This window comes from Trichoderma harzianum (genome assembly GCF_003025095.1).
Source record: "Trichoderma harzianum CBS 226.95 unplaced genomic scaffold M431scaffold_9, whole genome shotgun sequence".
Classification (NCBI taxonomy): Eukaryota; Fungi; Ascomycota; class Sordariomycetes; order Hypocreales; family Hypocreaceae; genus Trichoderma; species Trichoderma harzianum.
In genome coordinates, this window is record NW_020209257.1 from 917,119 (window position 1) to 934,976 (window position 17,858).

The 17,858-nt window shown below is 51.4% G+C and overlaps 6 protein-coding genes across 6 annotated transcripts; 4 read left to right on the forward strand and 2 right to left on the reverse strand.

Annotated features, from left to right (window-relative positions):
- Positions 1-151: 151 nt before the first annotated feature.
- Positions 152-1,735, forward strand: M431DRAFT_90108 (hypothetical protein; the record flags this gene model as incomplete). Its single annotated transcript, XM_024924110.1, has 1 exon — positions 152-1,735. One exon carries the CDS (start codon positions 152-154, stop codon positions 1,733-1,735), a length of 1,584 nt encoding a protein of 527 aa, XP_024772480.1.
- Positions 1,736-2,568: 833 nt separating this feature from the next.
- M431DRAFT_497129 (hypothetical protein) lies at positions 2,569-5,877 on the reverse strand (the record flags this gene model as incomplete). Its single annotated transcript, XM_024917562.1, has 3 exons — positions 2,569-2,812; positions 2,883-4,616; positions 4,670-5,877. The coding sequence occupies 3 exons, from the start codon at positions 5,875-5,877 to the stop codon at positions 2,569-2,571; spliced, it is 3,186 nt and encodes a 1,061-aa protein (XP_024772481.1).
- A 2,303-nt stretch (positions 5,878-8,180) lies between these two features.
- M431DRAFT_18299 (hypothetical protein) lies at positions 8,181-9,848 on the forward strand (the record flags this gene model as incomplete). The annotated part of the gene is made up of 7 exons (XM_024913149.1): positions 8,181-8,777; positions 8,841-8,924; positions 8,979-9,114; positions 9,167-9,281; positions 9,335-9,449; positions 9,504-9,632; positions 9,708-9,848. The coding sequence occupies exons 1-7, from the start codon at positions 8,232-8,234 to the stop codon at positions 9,846-9,848; spliced, it is 1,266 nt and encodes a 421-aa protein (XP_024772482.1). The 5' UTR covers positions 8,181-8,231.
- Positions 9,849-10,262: 414 nt separating this feature from the next.
- M431DRAFT_483919 (hypothetical protein) lies at positions 10,263-11,958 on the reverse strand (the record flags this gene model as incomplete). Its single annotated transcript, XM_024916161.1, has 4 exons — positions 10,263-11,253; positions 11,314-11,492; positions 11,556-11,873; positions 11,923-11,958. 4 exons carry the CDS (start codon positions 11,956-11,958, stop codon positions 10,263-10,265), a joined length of 1,524 nt encoding a protein of 507 aa, XP_024772483.1.
- Positions 11,959-12,331: 373 nt separating this feature from the next.
- Positions 12,332-15,149, forward strand: M431DRAFT_89988 (hypothetical protein; the record flags this gene model as incomplete). The annotated part of the gene is made up of 3 exons (XM_024924094.1): positions 12,332-12,508; positions 12,563-12,590; positions 12,643-15,149. 3 exons carry the CDS (start codon positions 12,332-12,334, stop codon positions 15,147-15,149), a joined length of 2,712 nt encoding a protein of 903 aa, XP_024772484.1.
- A 650-nt stretch (positions 15,150-15,799) lies between these two features.
- Positions 15,800-17,455, forward strand: M431DRAFT_89786 (hypothetical protein; the record flags this gene model as incomplete). The annotated part of the gene is made up of 1 exon (XM_024924059.1): positions 15,800-17,455. One exon carries the CDS (start codon positions 15,800-15,802, stop codon positions 17,453-17,455), a length of 1,656 nt encoding a protein of 551 aa, XP_024772485.1.
- Positions 17,456-17,858: the final 403 nt, after the last annotated feature.

Here is a 17,858-nt window from a genome sequence, read left to right on the forward strand (position 1 = left end):
AGCTGCACAGCTTGCATGTTGCCGCGCCCGATGTCTTGCTGAGACCCTGGACCGATCGTCGCCGAAGCCCAACACCCCAATACTCTCTCCCAACCTGCCTGGCCTTACATATATCGTATTTAACCACCGATACGCATCTTCTCAGCCCATCATGTCTTTACCCACCTTTGGCCTTGAACCGCCGTCAGACCAACCTGAACCTCAGCCTGATTCTCATTCTCAGTCTCAGTCTCAGTTTCAACACCAGTCTGAGCCTCAATCCCAGCTGCAGCTTCAGTCTTCATCTCTGCTGTCGCCTCGGTCATCATCGTCCACCACTGAACCTCGTAGTGGTGCCGGCAATTCCCTCCCCATCTCCTTCAGGCGTTCCATCCAGCCCAATCCGTCTCCGACAAGCCTTGTGCCGTCCACTGCTGAAGGCAAGCCGATCCCCGTCGATGATTCAACCGTAGAGTACCGCACCACCGCCCTCCGAGAGCTCAACCACAACTTCCCGAGCCATCGCTACGCAAAGTCGACCGGCGCCCAGAGCAGCACATACTCGGAGCCCGTCATTGTCCGGAGCTACTACCCTCCGCTGCCGTCCAGCAGGCCGTCTAGCTCGTCTCGTGGTCCCATCGCTCACGGGTCGTCCGTCTCCGGTCCTGGTGTCGGCTCCGGGTCCCAGGTCAGCCGATTTGCCGAAGCAGTCGCCGGCGTCCCTTCTAGGTTTGTCTCCGGAGAGCCCGGCATGTTGAGCACCATGGTGTTATCCTTTGGAAAGAAACCCGTAAACGGCCGTGCCGAGGACGAAGCTCGCCTGCCCCCGGTGGAAGCCTTCAGCTTCAAGAGCTTCATGGCCAATATCGAAGCACAGGGTGGTGGCGTTGCTGGTGATATCAACGCTGATCTAGACCGGATTGCCGAGATTTGTGCCAGATCCAGGTACTCGCTGAGCAATCAATACGAAGTCCATTATACCCCCCATGGATCTGGGGCTTCCTTCTTTACTTCCTCGGCCCAGTTGAATGACTCCCAAGGCCCAACCCTGCAGGCAGTCTCTACCGACGACGAACATAGTGTAGGAGCATCAACCCGTAGGAGGAGACGCATGGCTCGCAGGAACAGCAGAGCTGTAGGGACCTTGGAAACAATCATATCGTCCAGTCGATCTTCAGATGAAGAACAGCCCGGCAGGAAAAAGACTGCGTCCGAGATCGCCGAGGAAATTCGCGGTCGGGCGGCACTGAAAGGGTCAGGACACTCCTCTCACAGCACCTCATCTAGCGAAACCCTCGATGAGCGAAGTGACACGCAACACGAGGATGCTGCTCCAAAGAAATCCTCATCGTCCCTTGCTCTCATTGATGCTTCTACCAGAGTCAACGGCACGGCTATAGATTCTCCACGCTCATCGGCCACCGGCCTCGTCAGTGAGCCAGCGCGGCCCCAAGAATCAACAAGTCAGCTCGAGATACGCACGAACCCAGGGGAGCTTCTCGAGGGGCCCCCTGTCGTTCTAGTCAAGGAGACACCTGCTCATCCCAAGCAATACGGCCTCTCTGTTGCAAAGGGAGCCATTACGCACACCAAGATAGACACTGCAGGCAGTGGCATTCTGTCCATGATCAACGGCTGGATGCCCTGGAAGCCATCTTCCAATCCGTCCACCCATCATAATAAGGGCCTTGCTGAGGGGAGTCTCCGAGACCTCCTAAAGGTTACCGACTACAAGGGAAAGGGAATACTTCAATAGTCCCTTGCTTGATCGGTACTGAAAAGAGGCATTAGATGGATCAATGGGTGAAGGGACGGTCGAAAAAGGTGCATGGTCTGTCCGCAGAAATGATCGAATATGATACCAAACATAGGTAACTAGGGAAGAGGAGGAGAACACAAAACGACCCTCTTGCTTAGTTTCTCTTTTTTTTTCTATTTTGGCTGGCTGGCTGTTTGGATTACTTGATGGGATACCCGCACATGAGAAAAGAGCTTATGATACCACATTTTATGATGAATTTATTGACGATGTTATGACGGTGGGACGACATTCTCAGAATGACTTGGATTTCTTTGCATTTGCTGTTTCTTTTAGCTTGCCTATACATCACACAAGGTAATGCGTGGATTTTTTCTTCAAGAGATTCGATGCATATATAGTCGGAATGGAAGTTAATTCCAGTAGCACAGTGCACAACACAGCTTAATTCGTCGTAACAGCTTTCGCATATTAACTTCCCGCCAGAAGCCTGGGTTTCTTCTCTTCTACATCCCTCCCAAAGCCATAAACAACGACGCAGAGCCAAGTCTCTCTCTGCCATGCAATGCCACCTCTCCCTTTAGGAAAGCTTTCCACGTCCACGAAACGCCAGATATACCCTTTTGAACACCTTCAAGTGAAAAGAAGAGAAAACGAAAACGAAAACGAAACCTTTCATGCCACATGTACGGCATTATAAACTACATTGACAGCGCCGTCCCATCTTCCAAACCTCAAAGAGCTAGGAGCAAGGGAAAGCCGGCTATATATCAAACAAGTAAAAATTTCCCACAATGCCACCTTGAAGAAAAGAGAGAAAGCTGCGCAATTCATTCTTTCGTAGTTGTCGTAGCCGTTGCTGTAGCGGTACCACCTCGGTTATCCGCCGGCTTCTGATCGACGTGTATCCTTTTGGCACTCCTCTCGCGATCATGAGACTCTGGGACGCGTTTCTTGTCCTTTTCACGGGCAGTGTCCTTGGCTGCTTTGCGAGCCTCCCGGTCTCGCCGCTCATTTTCTTTTCGCAGCGCTTTCGACTCAAACTCGTGCCAATCACCACCAATATTTGCTAGTCTGTTATTATAGGTTAGTAAAACAGAATGTCCTAGACAAGATAGCCAATCTAAAGGGGGATTGAACTCACTCTATTGCCTGTCTAGGCAGTGGCTCTTCGGTAGTGAAGTACGGGTGTTGCAAGATCGTGGATGCCGTGGGCCTCTTTGCCGGGTCGTAGCAGAACATGGATTGTAGCAAGTCAAAGGCAGCAGGAGACACTCTGTCTTTGTATTTCTCCGCAAAGACATTCTTTCGTTTAGCAGTTGGTCGGAGCAGCTCGAACCACGCCATGTCTGTGATTCCAGGCCAGTCGTGGCGGGTTGGCGTCCCAAGAACATTGTATATCTTATCCAGCTGACTGAGCTCTGTTCCGTCTCCAGCAAAAATGGCGAGTCTAGTGAAAATCTCGACCATAACACAGGCGGCACTCCAAACATCGACGGCAGCGGTGTACTTGGTTTCTCCCAGCAGGAGCTCCGGTGAGCGGTACCAGATCGTAATGACCCGATTCGTGTAGTCCAGCTGGTGTCGTTTCGCATAAAACCGAGCCAGTCCGAAATCTGCCAGCTTCAATATTCCATCGCTACTAACAAGAATATTTGCAGCTTTGATGTCTCGGTGAAGGACACCTCTCTCATGAAGGTAATCTAGCCCTTCGAAAAGTTGCTTGGCCATGTGCTTCTTCTGAGCTGAATCTAGCGAGAAGGAAGGATGGTTGAGCAGACCCGTCAAGTCATGAGAGAGGTACTCGAAAACCATGAAACAGTCATTCTTTTCTACCATGACCTCTTGAAGATTGACAATGTTGGTGTGTCTCAGCGATTGTAGCAGTTTGATTTCTCGGACGGCTGTCACGGGGAAGCCATCTCTCTCGCCCTCCATACGAATTCGTTTCAGAGCAACGAGCCCCTTTGTGTATACATTGAGCCCCTTGAACACTTTTCCATATGTCCCTGAGCCGACAACGGATTCATTTCCGGGCTTTCTGAAAAACACTGAGTCAGATTCAATCAAGTCGTCGGGGAGAGTCGGTCGCGGCTTTGGTCGTTTCATAAGTTTCATCACCTTCCGCGTTCTCGGTGCCAATTTTGGTCCCTCGGGAGGATTCCTAAACTCTCGCCGGGAACGCGCGGAAGACGGCTCAGTGGGTGCACTTGGCGGAGGTTCTCGGTCCCGGTCCCTGTCCCTGTCCCGGTCACGTTCGCGTTCACGTTCACGGTTAGTGGGTTGGGCCTGCTGTACAGGCTCTCTCCTTGGGGGTGCGGCGTTGAACTTTTGGGAAATCTCAGGCTTCGGAGCCGCGGGGGTTGGTTTAGAGGAGGGCTTAAACGCAAAGCTGAACTTGCCAGCACCACTTCCCGATTTGGGTGCAGTTTGTGATGACGCTTCAGCACCATCCTTGGATGTAGTATGGTTGGCGGGGGCTGGTGGTGCATCGTCTGAGCGATCCAAAGAGGCATTTTCATGAGCATCATGGGTCTCAGTGTCTGCCACAGCACCCGCATCCGCATCTACGGCTGTGGACCTCTGATCAACTTCTTCATCTGATGGGAAACCATTGCTTCGAGGGGGAGGTGGAGGTGGCGGCGGCGGCGCTTGGAATGAAGGGTTCCTAGAGGTGCTTTTGAAGCCAGTGCCACGATAGCCACCTCGATTTGCGGTGGGCCCGCCACGAAAGCCACTCCCTCGATGACCCCCTCGGTAGTTACCCTGAGGACCAGTAGGTGCGGCATAAGGGGGGGAGTGCAGCGAATTCACATGGTAATGGTTCTGTGATCCATTCTGAGGAGGGCCACTGTGAGGATACTGCGGAGGATATTGTCTATTTATTTCCATTAGCAGTGATGAATTGCAGATAGTTGGCTAGAAACGTACTGTTGGGGGGAGTATTGATGATTCCAGCCGGAACGACCCGCACCGTACGACGATGGAGATGGCGAGTTGTGAAAAGAACCCGAGTTCTGAGGAGACTGAGAATATCCTCGAGGGTCATTGCTGTGGCGGGATTGATGTGAATAGGTGGGGTTGTATCCTCCTCGATAACTGCTCCGAGACGTCATGTCGTCGTCAATGTCAGACCGCGAAGTGTGATGCGGTTCGGAAAATTCTTTGCCTCGATGTCGATCACGATGGGCGATAGGAGATGCAGGCCTTTGGTCTCGATTGGCTTGTCGGTAGTCGCCGTCGGTTCGCGACCGGTCGTCAGTGGCAGTGCGGACCGTCAATGCTGGCTCGGCCACACGTGACTGCGAATCTCTACGGTTTGAGAATGAATGTCGACTGCTGGCAGGTAGTGGCGACCGTCTCCGTGATGGGCTTCGAGTTGCTTCGGGTTTGTGACGGTGGCGTGAGTCGCGTCGGGAATGTCTCCTGTCGGCTTCAGATCTTGTCGGAGAGCGGGAGTGAGATCGTCGTCTCGAGTGGTGGCGGGCTTCGTCGTCGACTCGGGAAGGAGATTTGTGGGAAGAGCGATGGTGACGCGGTGAGGGGCCTCGACGATCGGGAGAATGGTGTCTTCGTCTTTTGGATTCGGACTTGGAGCCTTGATCTCGACCGCGCGGTGGCGGACTGTGTGCCTTCTTGTAGCGTTTCCGACGTGACGAGCTCAGAGACCGACTGCGGCTGCGGCTTCGACTTCTATGTCGCTTGGAGGAGGACGGTGAGCCGAGTCCCCCACGGTCACGATCTCGGTCTCGATCTCGGCCTCGCTCACGGCTACGGCTACGGCTACCCCGAGTCGTCCTGGCCTTGACTTCAGATGAACGCGCCTTGCTCTCACGATAGCGAGGGATCAAGTCGTCCGAATCCGCAAGCGGGCGCGAGGATGCAGGCCTCTCCCGCCGGGAATATTCCCGGCTGCGGTCTCGTGAGCGATGCCTGTGCGCTGGCGCTGAGTCTCTGGGGCGATGGTGCTGGCGAGAGTAATCCGAGCTGTGACGGGCCCCGTGGGGAGGAGATCCTGGTCGATCCGAGGATGTCACTCCTCTGCCAGATCGAGGCCGTTCTCTGTAATCATAACTTCCTCCGTCGTCTCTCATGGCAGCATGTCGAGGGCGACGCGGAGGCGATGTAGTCTGCCCCATTGGGACCTGCACCTTGTTTGAGTTTTTAGCGTCGCAGCGCTGGTAAATCGCCGCACCTTAGCCGGAGGAGCAAGGGTCGAGGTATGTCCGCGTCCCACTGCCTGGGACAAATGGCGCTGCAGTTGAGGGTTGTGAGAGCAGAGTGCAGGGCAGTAGAGGGAGAGGAAGAGAAGAGAAAAGGAAAGGGTAAAAAAAGAAAAAGGGCGCCGAGGCCCTGGTGCCACAGCCCCGAACATCCCCCCAAAGAGCTGACCGCCGTCATGATGAATTTTTCGCGGCCGTCGTTGGATGCCCTGAGCCTCAACCGTGGCTCTTCCCCAATGCAGTCCTGTCCCGGAATCCGCCACGCCCAAATAGCCACTCAATCTTCCGGACATGCACTTGCAAGCTTGCACCATCATGGCAGTTTTCTCATACACCTCCCCGTCATTTCATAGCCCCAAGACATGCAGAAGACAGCCCGCTACTGCCAATCACCTCGACCAGCCAGAGCAGAGCATGCTCTAGCCGTCATCAACCAGCAACAAAATCGCTATGTACGTATCCTGGCGGATCATTTACGAGACTTACCATGGGCATCAATCGCCATTCTAACGCCTTCTGCCACGCAACTTCGCCAGCTATCTCGTGACCGTCGATATGTGATGCATAGGTCAAGTGAGAGAGCTGACCACCACGTAACATATGTAGGGATGAAACGCGCAAGTTTTGCGTTATTAACCCGATCCCCGTGTCGTAGCTCTTCTCCTTCTTCTTTTCGTTCCTTTTAAAAAGTTCATTCCCCCTCCAGTCAAGTAGCCAATCATCATTCAGGATGCCTCAGGGTTGGTCAGCGTCACTGTCGACGCTGTAGCATCTCAATGGCGTCCAAGTCAACGGAATCCCTGCCCCAAGGCTATAGAGAGAGGCTGCTGAGCAAGCAGAGAAATAAAATCTGGGTCCATATGATGCGCAAATGGCCTCTATCCCGCCAAATCCGGCGCCTGAACATGTGACAAGACTTCTCGACAAGTGGAAGACGCCATATCGGCTTGAATAGGGCTCTGGTGTTGAGAGAACAATATATCTGCACGACCGCGTAGGGTTTTATCCGTCATATTCAAAGTCGATTCCTCCGAAAAACCTAGCCATCACAGCGAGATACCGTAGGCGTGCGAAGGAAGGACACGGTGAGGCGATTTACAGGTGCCCTGTTGCGACGCAAACAATAAGGTTGTGGTGGGGTATTGGCGACGACTTCATCCGCGGGTTGGCGGCTTTATATCATGTCTTGTTCGTAAGCCCCAGCAAGCCCGTACTTGATCAGTGGGCCGCATCCAACGTGTCGGCTCGTGTAGGGAAACGATATTCCGGGGGACAAGGCTCCAAATCGCTCGTCAGGGAGTCAGAAGCGCCGGGCGCCTATTCACACTCCCCCCATGCCTGGCAAGCAGTGCCATAGAATATCAGGAAAGAATCATGGCTCTCGCTCTCCAGCAGATTCCGACAGTCACAGGCATCGCATCTCGTGGAGCGTCGATGCGAACTCGTTGCGTTGGTGATGCTTGCTTTGCATGGTAGAGTCTCTTTCGTGCGAACCCACACCAAAAAGAAGGTTGATCCACGTGATTTATCTCGTGCACGGCAACGGGGGTGCTTCCTAATGTGCACTAGTCGCTCCAGCGCGAGGGGAACTTAGACGCAGAGGGTACCTCTAGTGCCCTTAAGTTTACTCAGTGCCGGGAGTTACTCCGTCCAGCATCTCAGGTACCTTGTGTAAATCGACCCGCAAAAATAGGGACAAAATCAATAGCCATGTTCAGCACTGGAAGAGGAATTGACTAAGACGCAAGCAATCAGATCTGACATATAAATAGTGGTTGATAGGCGTCAGCAAACTCCAGCTAAACAACATGAAGCAACAAGATACAGTGCATCGCAAGGCATTCGGTGTCTTAGTCCACTCCGTGCCTCAACAAACTAACATCAATTCCAGAGCATTTGCCGCGGTTCGGTGTAACTACTCGAAGCCTCGGAAGTTAGTGGACCCCTGCAGTCTCTGATGTCAAATGAGTAACTGGCACCGCTCTGTACGGTGTACACTCCCGTAACCAGCTATCGCCACCGCCATGGCTGTACTGTCTACCCAGCCCGCAGGGGTTCCGCCTCATGGACACTGTTGCATGTGCAACCCTCGTTATCAAGAAGCGGGCTGTTCACTTCTCATCTAGATAAAGATCCGAGTTTTGCTGGATGTCTCGGGGTATTTCTAGATTCAATCACCCCCATTGCTTTTGATACTGTACCACCTTCTGGCCTTTTCTCTGTGATTGTAGCTTCCGTCGAGTTACAAAACTGTTTCAACATTCACAAAAATGGAGTGGCTCGGGAGGGCCAAGATTGAGTTTACTCATTCGCCAAATCCTAGGACGATCAAAGAAAAGGACGGCAATGAAACGGACCTCCTCAAGATCTGCGAATCAAACACACCGCCATGCCAGCTAAATCCGCTGTTATTCAACGGCCACATCCAGACCATCTGGACAGCAACGAAGCCGCATGGGCCACTGGTGTACTACAAGCGCAAAATCTTCCAGGCCGAACATGAAGCCTATGACGGATCCTTTGCTGTTGATTTTGTCGTAGAGCCTCACGATGGTCGAGATGAGGGCCTGCCGCCACGGACTGTCCACTACTCAGAAGAAGAGTTCGCCAATATCAGCTCCGACGATGCGAAGCCCATGCTGGTGGTGCTACATGGCCTTTCCGGTGGCTCTCACGAGGTTTACCTGAGACACACAATTGCTCCTCTGCCCGAACAGGGCTGGGAGATTTGCGTGGTGAATTCTCGAGGCTGCGCGGGCAGCAAAATCACCAGTGGCATCTTGTATAATGCACGGGCAACATGGGACATCAGACAGGCAAGTTCGCTCGAAATTAGTTCGCAAATATGAATACTTACTAACGAATTCTCGAAAAACCAGACTGTCAAGTGGCTTCGAAAGACATTTCCAAATCGCCCACTGTTCGGTATTGGTTTCTCCCTCGGTGCCAATATTATAACGAATGTAAGTGCCAGGATCTAAATGCCTTAATTCATCAGTGGCTAACCTGCCCGGCAGTATTGCGGTGAAGAGGGTTCGGATTGCCTTTTCAAGGCTGCTATCGCCTGCTCAAATCCCTTCAGTCTAGATATTGCGAGCAAGACGATGACAAGCACCTTTATTGGAAAAGAGGTCTACAGCAGAGTAATGGGCAGTAAGTTTTCCTCTCAAAATACACGCTTGAACCGAATCATAACACGTTGTAGCTGCTATGAAATCCTTGATTGAGAGGCACAAGAAAGAGCTCAAGCAGCACACCAACTTGGATCTCGCTGCTATTGCAAACGTTACTTATTTATATGAGTTCGATCGGCAAATTCAGTAAGAATATCTCCCAATCGCGTCATCCAGATATCATGCTGATACTTTCTCAGATGTCCCACATGGGGATATCCAACGGAGACTGCTTATTACCGTGATGCTTCTTCATCAGATGCAATTCTCTCCATCAAGATACCATTCTTGGCGATTTCAGCAATAGATGACCCAGTGCGTTCTCTTTTACCCAAAATAGCAAAAACTTGGATATTAACAGTTTTGCAGATTGCTGTCAAGGAAGCCATTCCATTCGAAGAATTCCGTCAGAACCCCAACACAATTCTACTGACCACATCTCTGGGCGGCCACTTGTGCTGGTTTGAACCTGGAGGATCTCGTTGGCACCCTCGTCCGGTATGTACTCCCTTACCTCTCTTTCTCAAGGTCGATAATTCCAAGGAACCCCAAATCACTAACACAACACTGTAGGTGTGTAATTTCCTTAACCATATGGCGTATAAGGTTGATCTCGATAGCGTCGTGCCAATGGATTATCCCGCTAGGTCGCAAGCGTTTCCTGGCTCTGATTATGACCCAATGAGACGTAAAATGAACATTGTGCGAAGTTAGGGGGCATTAGGCATTATTTTCTTCCCGGATAGACAAGATTATGAATTATATAGACAAAAGAGCAAAAATGGGATGGAGGTCCTTAATAAATAGGGTTAGCTCAACCCTTTGAGTTAATACACACGATATTTACTTTCGGCCGTATAATCCATCTCCTTCAATAAGGCGGTGTAGCTCCACACAAATAACACCGACTTCTCTCTTAGCAGCTGACCGAATGCTATTGCAACTTAATTAAAACTCATTTCCTCGCTTCTCCGTCCGCTAAGTCTATATATATGAGGTTGTAGCCGGAAACCACAGGTTTCCCAATTTGTTATACTCGAGGGGAGGGCAGAAGCCCCCATCCCCATGTGTTATATGATACTGTTGTTTCTCTCCCGATGGCACGATTCCGTTGTTAATGGTATGTTACTAATTCTTTGCTTCCTCAGCCGTCCACTCTTCTTCGGAAAAATGATACCACTGAGAAAGGCCGGTGAAAACCGCCCAGACCTCGGTGGTGAGGAAGAGGTGCAAATACTCTGTCCCTAGATAGTTCATGAGTGACGTCCAAGTGCAGCCACTGAGAAGATTAGTCTCGCATATGTCTTCGTAGGGTAGGCCATTTCGCAAGCAGAATGCTCGTGCCACTAGACGCAGGGCGGCTGCATCATATGGGGTCATCAACAACCGTGTTATTGAGTTGGCAAGCATATGCGATGCCAACAGCGCCGGGATCTGGGTGAGCAGTGTATCCAAGTATGTTGGTTGAGAACTGACGGACGCTCTTGAATCTGTGTTGGCAACGCTTGGCCGCAATTCTGCACTCCATAACCCTTGAGGGGCATCCGTAGACTCAGTCGCTTCGACGTCAAAACTGATGAGGGTCGCCCTTATCACATCGTTGTCCTCCTCATCGCTCCCATAATCATCACCTCTGGCCGAGAATATACTTGGTCGACGAACAACCTCCATGCTTCCCGTGTCGGTTGGCATTTGGCTATCCACGGGCGCAACGGGCGAGCCTCCTTCATTGCTGTGAATCTCACTAGGAGCCTCATTCATGAAAGACTGTGACATTGACGGCGGAGCTTGTGGTATCGTCTTACCACGGAAAACTGTGCTGGGAAGGCGCTTGAAAGTCTCGGCCCATATGTGCGGCTTCCAATCGCGAACCATTCGCTGAGTCATAACAAAAACAAGAAATGGTGCATTAGTTATTAAAGCACTGCCCAGCCACTGCAGAATTGCAGATACTCCAAAGTTTTCGGGCGGCGGGGGAGCGACAATCGGTGATTCTTGAGTAAAGGGGATAAAATAGGAGGGGCTAGGTAGCCATTGACTGCTCGGTATCAAACCAAGTCTTTGGAGGGATATGTGTAGCTCTAGATGAACTCGGATGTATGACCACACTTCATGGACACTGAAGGGAATGAGTGAGTAATTCCACACAAAGTTTACTGCCGCGAAGATGATTACTTACCAGCGCCGAGCAGTCAGTCTTTCTTGCTCACCAAGCCACAATCGGGCGACTGAGAACTCGATATAATTTGATAACAAGTTTGCGGGAGCACCAGGAAGGATGTCCCTAGAGATTGAGAAATCCTGTCGCGCTTGCTGATATAGTTCCCAAAATGGAATTCGGGAATATCTTTTATAAATCTAGCAATACACAATTAGCACCAACAACATGCAGGTTCGTTGATCGGAGGAAGGGCACTTCACCAGAATCCGATCTCTTAGGCCATTGACACCAAATAGACCAACCGCCTCCACACAGCGCTTAGCAGAAGATGCCAGCTTCAGCCCAATTGCTTCTTCGTAGGCGCCGTGTCGTCTCTGCGAATCGACTTCAGGGCCGGGATTTTCAGGTTCAGCTATGCCAATAATAAACATGACCTGGTTGTGTGACCGGATGATGTCCCTGTTGATCCTCATAGTGTCAGGATTGATTGGACGTCCGCCATGGTCGTATTGCTGACTTGGTATCCGCGGGTCCTCTTCACCTTCACCTTGAACTACATCGTCAAATGGCGAGCGGCCCTAACAGTGTCAGAAGTGATAGGTAATAGGCTAGCATAGCATCTCATACCAGGGCTTGGGCCACGAGCGGGCCTTGCATCCCCATAGCGAATGACTTTCGAAGCGGACAAGCTCCTCAGCATCTCACTTCATTGAAACATGGTCCACGGACGCGGATATCGGTATAGATGGAGCTATACTGTATGATGATTGAAGGATGTATTTTGCCCCCCAAGATTCTCTCACTATATACATTCAATAGGATTGGCAATGATTAGCACGGGAGCAAGTTGCCTGTAATTGAAGCGGAACGTCAGCGGCGGTTAAACCATGGCACAAAGGCAAGACCAATCATTTCCAAGCGGCGCCGCCTTTGTGCATTAGCCCGGCTCTTATCTTATCGGAGCATCAAAAAATAATTCCCAGACAGGCGCATTGCGCTTCCAGATTCCTCTTCACGACGAGCCGAGTTCACCACCATGGCGACGAAACAGCCCTTGAAGACGACGTTTGACGTCGAGCGCGTCATTCGGCCAATCTATACCGGAGGATCTGTTGCAATTGACAACAAGGCGCAGATTCTAGCCACCACTCTGGGCGAGGATGCTATTCTAACAAACCCCACCAATGGAAAGCATTTGGCACAGATTGAAGGCGTAAGTGATGCTATGGGCAGAGACGACCTTGGATGAAAAGCTAATTGAACAAAGGATGGAGATTCAATTTCGACATTGACACGTTCGTGGACCCCGTATGACATTGGTAAAATGCAGAGACTGACATTGTGTAGTAACGCCTTCCGGTTCCCACCTCATCGTTTGTTCCCGATCGCTGTCCATGAGAATTTTCGTGCTCAAATGGTCCTCAGAGGGTGATTCGATCGAAGCATCACTGGTCCGTACACTGAAGCCACATGCGACCCCAGTCATTGTTCTGGCGGTTGATCGCACGGGCACTCTCCTGGCGACAGGTGGAACCGATGGTGTGATCAAGGTCTGGGACATTGCTGGTGGCTATGTCACACATACTTTCCGAGGACCATCAGTATTGGTGTCCGCACTGCGTTTCTTTGAGGTTGCAGCACGAGCAACGCCCAATCAAACCCCCAAAGGCTCGAAGAGCCGGTCTAGGACGGAAGATGACGAGGACGAGGACGAGGTAGAAGCCACTACCACTACAAATTTTCGATTGGCTTCGGGTAGCCAGGATGGAAAAGTGCGGGTTTGGGACCTGAACAAGAGGAGCTGCATCGCCAACTTGGACTCCCACGTATCTGACGTACAGGCGATTGACTACTCTCCAGCACAGCATGCTCTTGTCACGGCCAGCAGGGACAAGACTCTCATCTGGTGGGATACGAAGTCGTGGAAAATTCGAAAAGTCGTCCCATGTCTCGAGCTTGTCGAAACAGCGGGATTCATCGACGATGGAAACCTCACATTCTCCGCCGGAGCCAATGGCTGTCTTCGCATTTGGGATACCGACAAGGGCTCAGAGCTGACACCGAAACAATCTGCCAAGAGCGAAGAGGAGGGAATCATTGCCGGCATTTACCGACCAGAACTTCCCTTTATTCTCCTAGTGCAGGTTGACCACACTTTGGCTTTGTACGAGCTATCGTCAAAGGCTACAACAACAAATTTTACCACACCTGAGCCTTTCCGCCGAATATCCGGCACGCATGACGAGATCATCGACATGGCCTATCTCTTACCCGACCACTCGCTGCTTGCTCTGGCCACGAACTCAGAGGACATTCGTTTGGTATCCGTAGCTGAATCAGAAAATGGTGCTCAGGAGACGGCGTGGACAAAATCGGAGACCCCATTCTTTGGCCAAGATGTGGCCCTCTTACGAGGACATGAGGATATTGTAATTGCATTGGATGTTGACTGGTCTGGGCACTGGGTCGCCACTGGAGCTAAAGATAATACTGCAAAGCTCTGGAGAATCGATCCCGCTAGTAACACTCACGTGTGCTGGGCTACTTTTTCAGGACATGCGGAATCTCTTGGTGCTGTGGCCTTGCCCAAAACTGTTCCTGTCGAAGGCTCAGCGGCACGAACCGACCCTCTCAACCATCCACCTCCTTTCCTTTTGACGGGATCACAAGATCAGACGATCAAGAAGTGGGAGATTTCCCGAACACCCCAGCAACAAGGTCAAAAAACCAACGCCCGCTCTGTCTTTACAAGAAAAGCCCACGACAAAGACATCAACGCAATCAATGTACATCATGCCGGTCAGCTTTTTGCATCTGCTTCACAAGACAAGACTGTCAAGGTGTGGTCAGTAGAGGAGGGAGAGGTCCAAGGTATCCTTCGTGGCCATAAGCGAGGAGTGTGGACTGTGCAGTTTTCGCCTGCTCAAATGCCCGCTCTACAGGGAGAAGATGGCCCTGTCACAGGCAAGGGTGTTGTCCTGACTGGCAGTGGTGATAAGAGCATCAAGCTCTGGAATCTCTCAGACTACACGTGCATTCGTACATTTGAGGGGCATTCAAACTCCATTCTCAAGGTAGCTTGGCTCAGCATGACCTCGCGTTCGGAACAGGCCAAAGGACTGGTCCAATTTGCGAGTGCCGGTGGTGATGGGCTCGTTAAGATTTGGAATGCAAACTCTGGAGAAACTGAATGTACTTTGGACAACCACGAAGATCGAGTGTGGGCCTTGGCTGTGCATCCAAAGACCAATGCGGTCGTCTCTGGAAGCGGTGATTCTACCGTTACGTTCTGGAAAGATACAACGTCCGAGACTCAAGCAGCAGCATCTCAGGCAGCACTGAAGCTCATCGAGCAAGAACAGGAGCTTGAGAACCACATGCATGCTGGATCTTACAGAGAAGCCATTACTTTGGCCCTCCAATTGAATCATCCTGGACGGCTGCTCGGCCTCTTTACCTCTGTTGTCACAACTAGCAAGCCCGAACAGGGCAGTTTATGTGGTATCAAGGCAGTTGATGAAGTTCTCGCGACACTCTCCGACGACCAGATATACTTGTTGTTGCTGAGGCTGCGAGACTGGAACACAAACGCTCGCACAGCCCCAGTGGCACAGCGCATACTGTGGACGCTGATCAAGAGCTACCCGGCTTCAAAGTTCTCAAACCTGCCTGTCAAAGGCTCAAGGGGAGAGAAGAGCTTGAAGGATGTGCTGCATGGTCTGAGGGTGTACACTGAGAGACACTACAAGCGCATGGAGGAATTGGTGGACGAAAGCTATCTGGTAGAGTATACCCTGCAGGAAATGGACAGCCTCGCCCCGACACTCCAGGGCGACACTGTCATGAGTGGTTAGAGTTTCAATTACAAGGATAAACATTTATGGCAGTATATAAGGTAGTTGGTATTTTACTGGCTGGGGGACGAGTCGACGTAAGTGGCCATTTCCAAAGTCATCATATTATAGCGAAAGGATTAGATAAATAAAAGGGTAGTAATACACTGATTGCATGGTCATAATATCAATTATCGTAATACTTATCACTGCTGGAACTACCTAAGTAAACAATGTTTCTACCTGAACGAATCGTGAGGCCCGAGAAGTAAAATCTGGAGTCTAGGTTAGGAGGACATCATGAATTGAGAAAGACAGGTGAAAGATGTTGAATTTACCTGTTTCTCAGGAAAATTAATGGCAATTTTAATGCGATTGATTACCTAGATGAACAAAATTACATTTTATCAGTTCAATCATTGTCCCCAAGCTGTTGATAATGGGGAAATTGCCTCGGCTTCAACTGAATATTGTGAGATGGGATGTCGTCCGATCTACATGTACGATGACAGCTGCCCATGCCGCTGACTTTTAGGCTACCAGACCCACTGACATTTTCCATTTCAGCCTTGTGGCAGTCAACCACAAGCTCTTCCATTATCCAATTCATATCATAGCATTGCTCTTTTCCAAACACACATCTTCTCTCCCTTGCCATTCCATCACAAGCCATGTCTAAACGACAAGCTTCCGAAGCTCTCGACGAGCTTCAAGACGTCGCATCGCCCGCGTCCAAGCGATCTCGAATGGGCGACTTCGACTCGCCCCTCGCAAACAGCCACGACGATGCGCAAAGCCCCGAGCAAGACGGCGACGCAAGAAACGGCCGTCCAGACGATGAAGACAGCGAAAGTTTCAGTGAAGAGGACGATGAAGCGCCCATGTCGGCTCCTGTTCGGCAATCGGGGCCGGCGGACGGATACGACGACCTCTATCTCGACACCATTGACCGCAACGTGCTCGACTTTGACTTTGAGAAGCTGTGCTCCGTCTCCCTCTCCAACATCAACGTCTACGCATGCCTCGTCTGCGGCAAATACTTTCAAGGCCGCGGCGTAAAGTCGCACGCCTACTTCCACTCCCTCGACGAAGACCATCACGTGTACATCAATCTCGAGACGCAAAAAGTCTACGTCCTGCCTGAGGGCTACGAGGTCAAGAGCAAGTCGCTCGACGACATCAAATACGTCTCCGACCCTAGATACACCAAGAATGAAGTCATCCATCTGGACCGTCGCGTCAACCACGTCAGCTGGACGCTCGACGGCAAGGAGTACACGCCAGGGTTTGTCGGCATGAACAACATCAAGGAGAACGACTACCTCAACGTGGTAGTGCAGGCACTGTCACACGTCTCTCCGCTGCGAAACTACTTCTTGCTGGAGGACTTTTCCAAGAAATCCGAGCTCGTCAAGAGATGCAGCATCCTGTTCCGCAAGATCTGGAACCCGCGCGCCTTCAAATCCCACGTCTCACCGCATGAGCTCCTCCAGGAAATCGCCCTCCTCTCTAACAAACGCTTCACTCTGACGAACCAATCAGATCCCGTCGAGTTCCTCTCGTGGTTCCTCAACAATCTCCATCTCGGCCTCGGTGGCAGCAAGACGAAGCCGGGCAGCTCCATGATACAGCGCACATTCCAAGGCAAACTCAAGGTCGAATCCCAGGCCATCACCGCCCGAGCCGACGCAGGCGATCGTCTGCGCTTTGAAGAGGCCGCCGAAGTCAAAGTCGACATTGTGCGCTTCCTCTTCCTGACGCTCGACTTACCTTCTGCGCCGCTGTTCCAGGACGAGCTGGAAAAGAACATCATCCCGCAAGTTCCCCTGAGCACCATCCTGAGTAAATACGATGGCAAGCGGGCGCAAGAGCATCACGCGCAGCGAAAACGCTACCGTCTGCTGCACCCGCTCCCGCCGTATCTCTTGCTTCACGTCAAGCGCTTCTCACAGAACAAATTCGTCTCCGAGCGAAACCCCACAATCGTCACCTTCGACGCGAGGAACCTCGACGTTTCGCCGTACGTGGAGCCCAATCCAAACGAATGGCCCGTGGGTGAGCCGATATGGTACGATCTCGTTGCCAACGTCGTCCATGAGGCGGTCCGCAAGAGGGACGACGTTGCGGATAGCGGCGAGGAGAAGAAGACCTGGAAGGTCCAGGTCAAGGACAAAGCCACGGGCGAGTGGGTTGTGTGCCAGGACTTGTTCGTCGACAAAGTACAGAGCGAGCTGCTGTATCTTGGAGAGACATATCTTCAAATCTGGGAGCGAAGAAGAACGCCCACCAAGACAGCAGGACCGGGAAAAGGAAAAGGAACAGCGTAGATGATGGAGCTGTGCATGTAATACCACCATATAATACCACTATATAACGTTGGCGTCGGATCAAGGCAGAAATTATCACAACAAAAAGGGGGGACTCAACCATATGTCGAAATAGAACGGACACTCGCAGGCTCTTCAGCCTGCGCAAGAGCATCTTTTTTATTTCATTCCTTCTTGTCCTTTTTTTTCTGTTTCGTAAGACACAGGCCGCCGCCAGGCTTGCCGTGCTCAAACCATCAAGCTATAGTACATTATCCACATAATAAAAAAAACCCGCCCTTCCGCCCACCATTTTCCAGGTAGAGCAAAAATCAGTTTGTCTCCCAGTGTACATCCCAGTAGTTTTCCATCCGCGGAAAGAAATCACACGAAAAACTGCCGCACCCAAGATATAGAGTAAAAA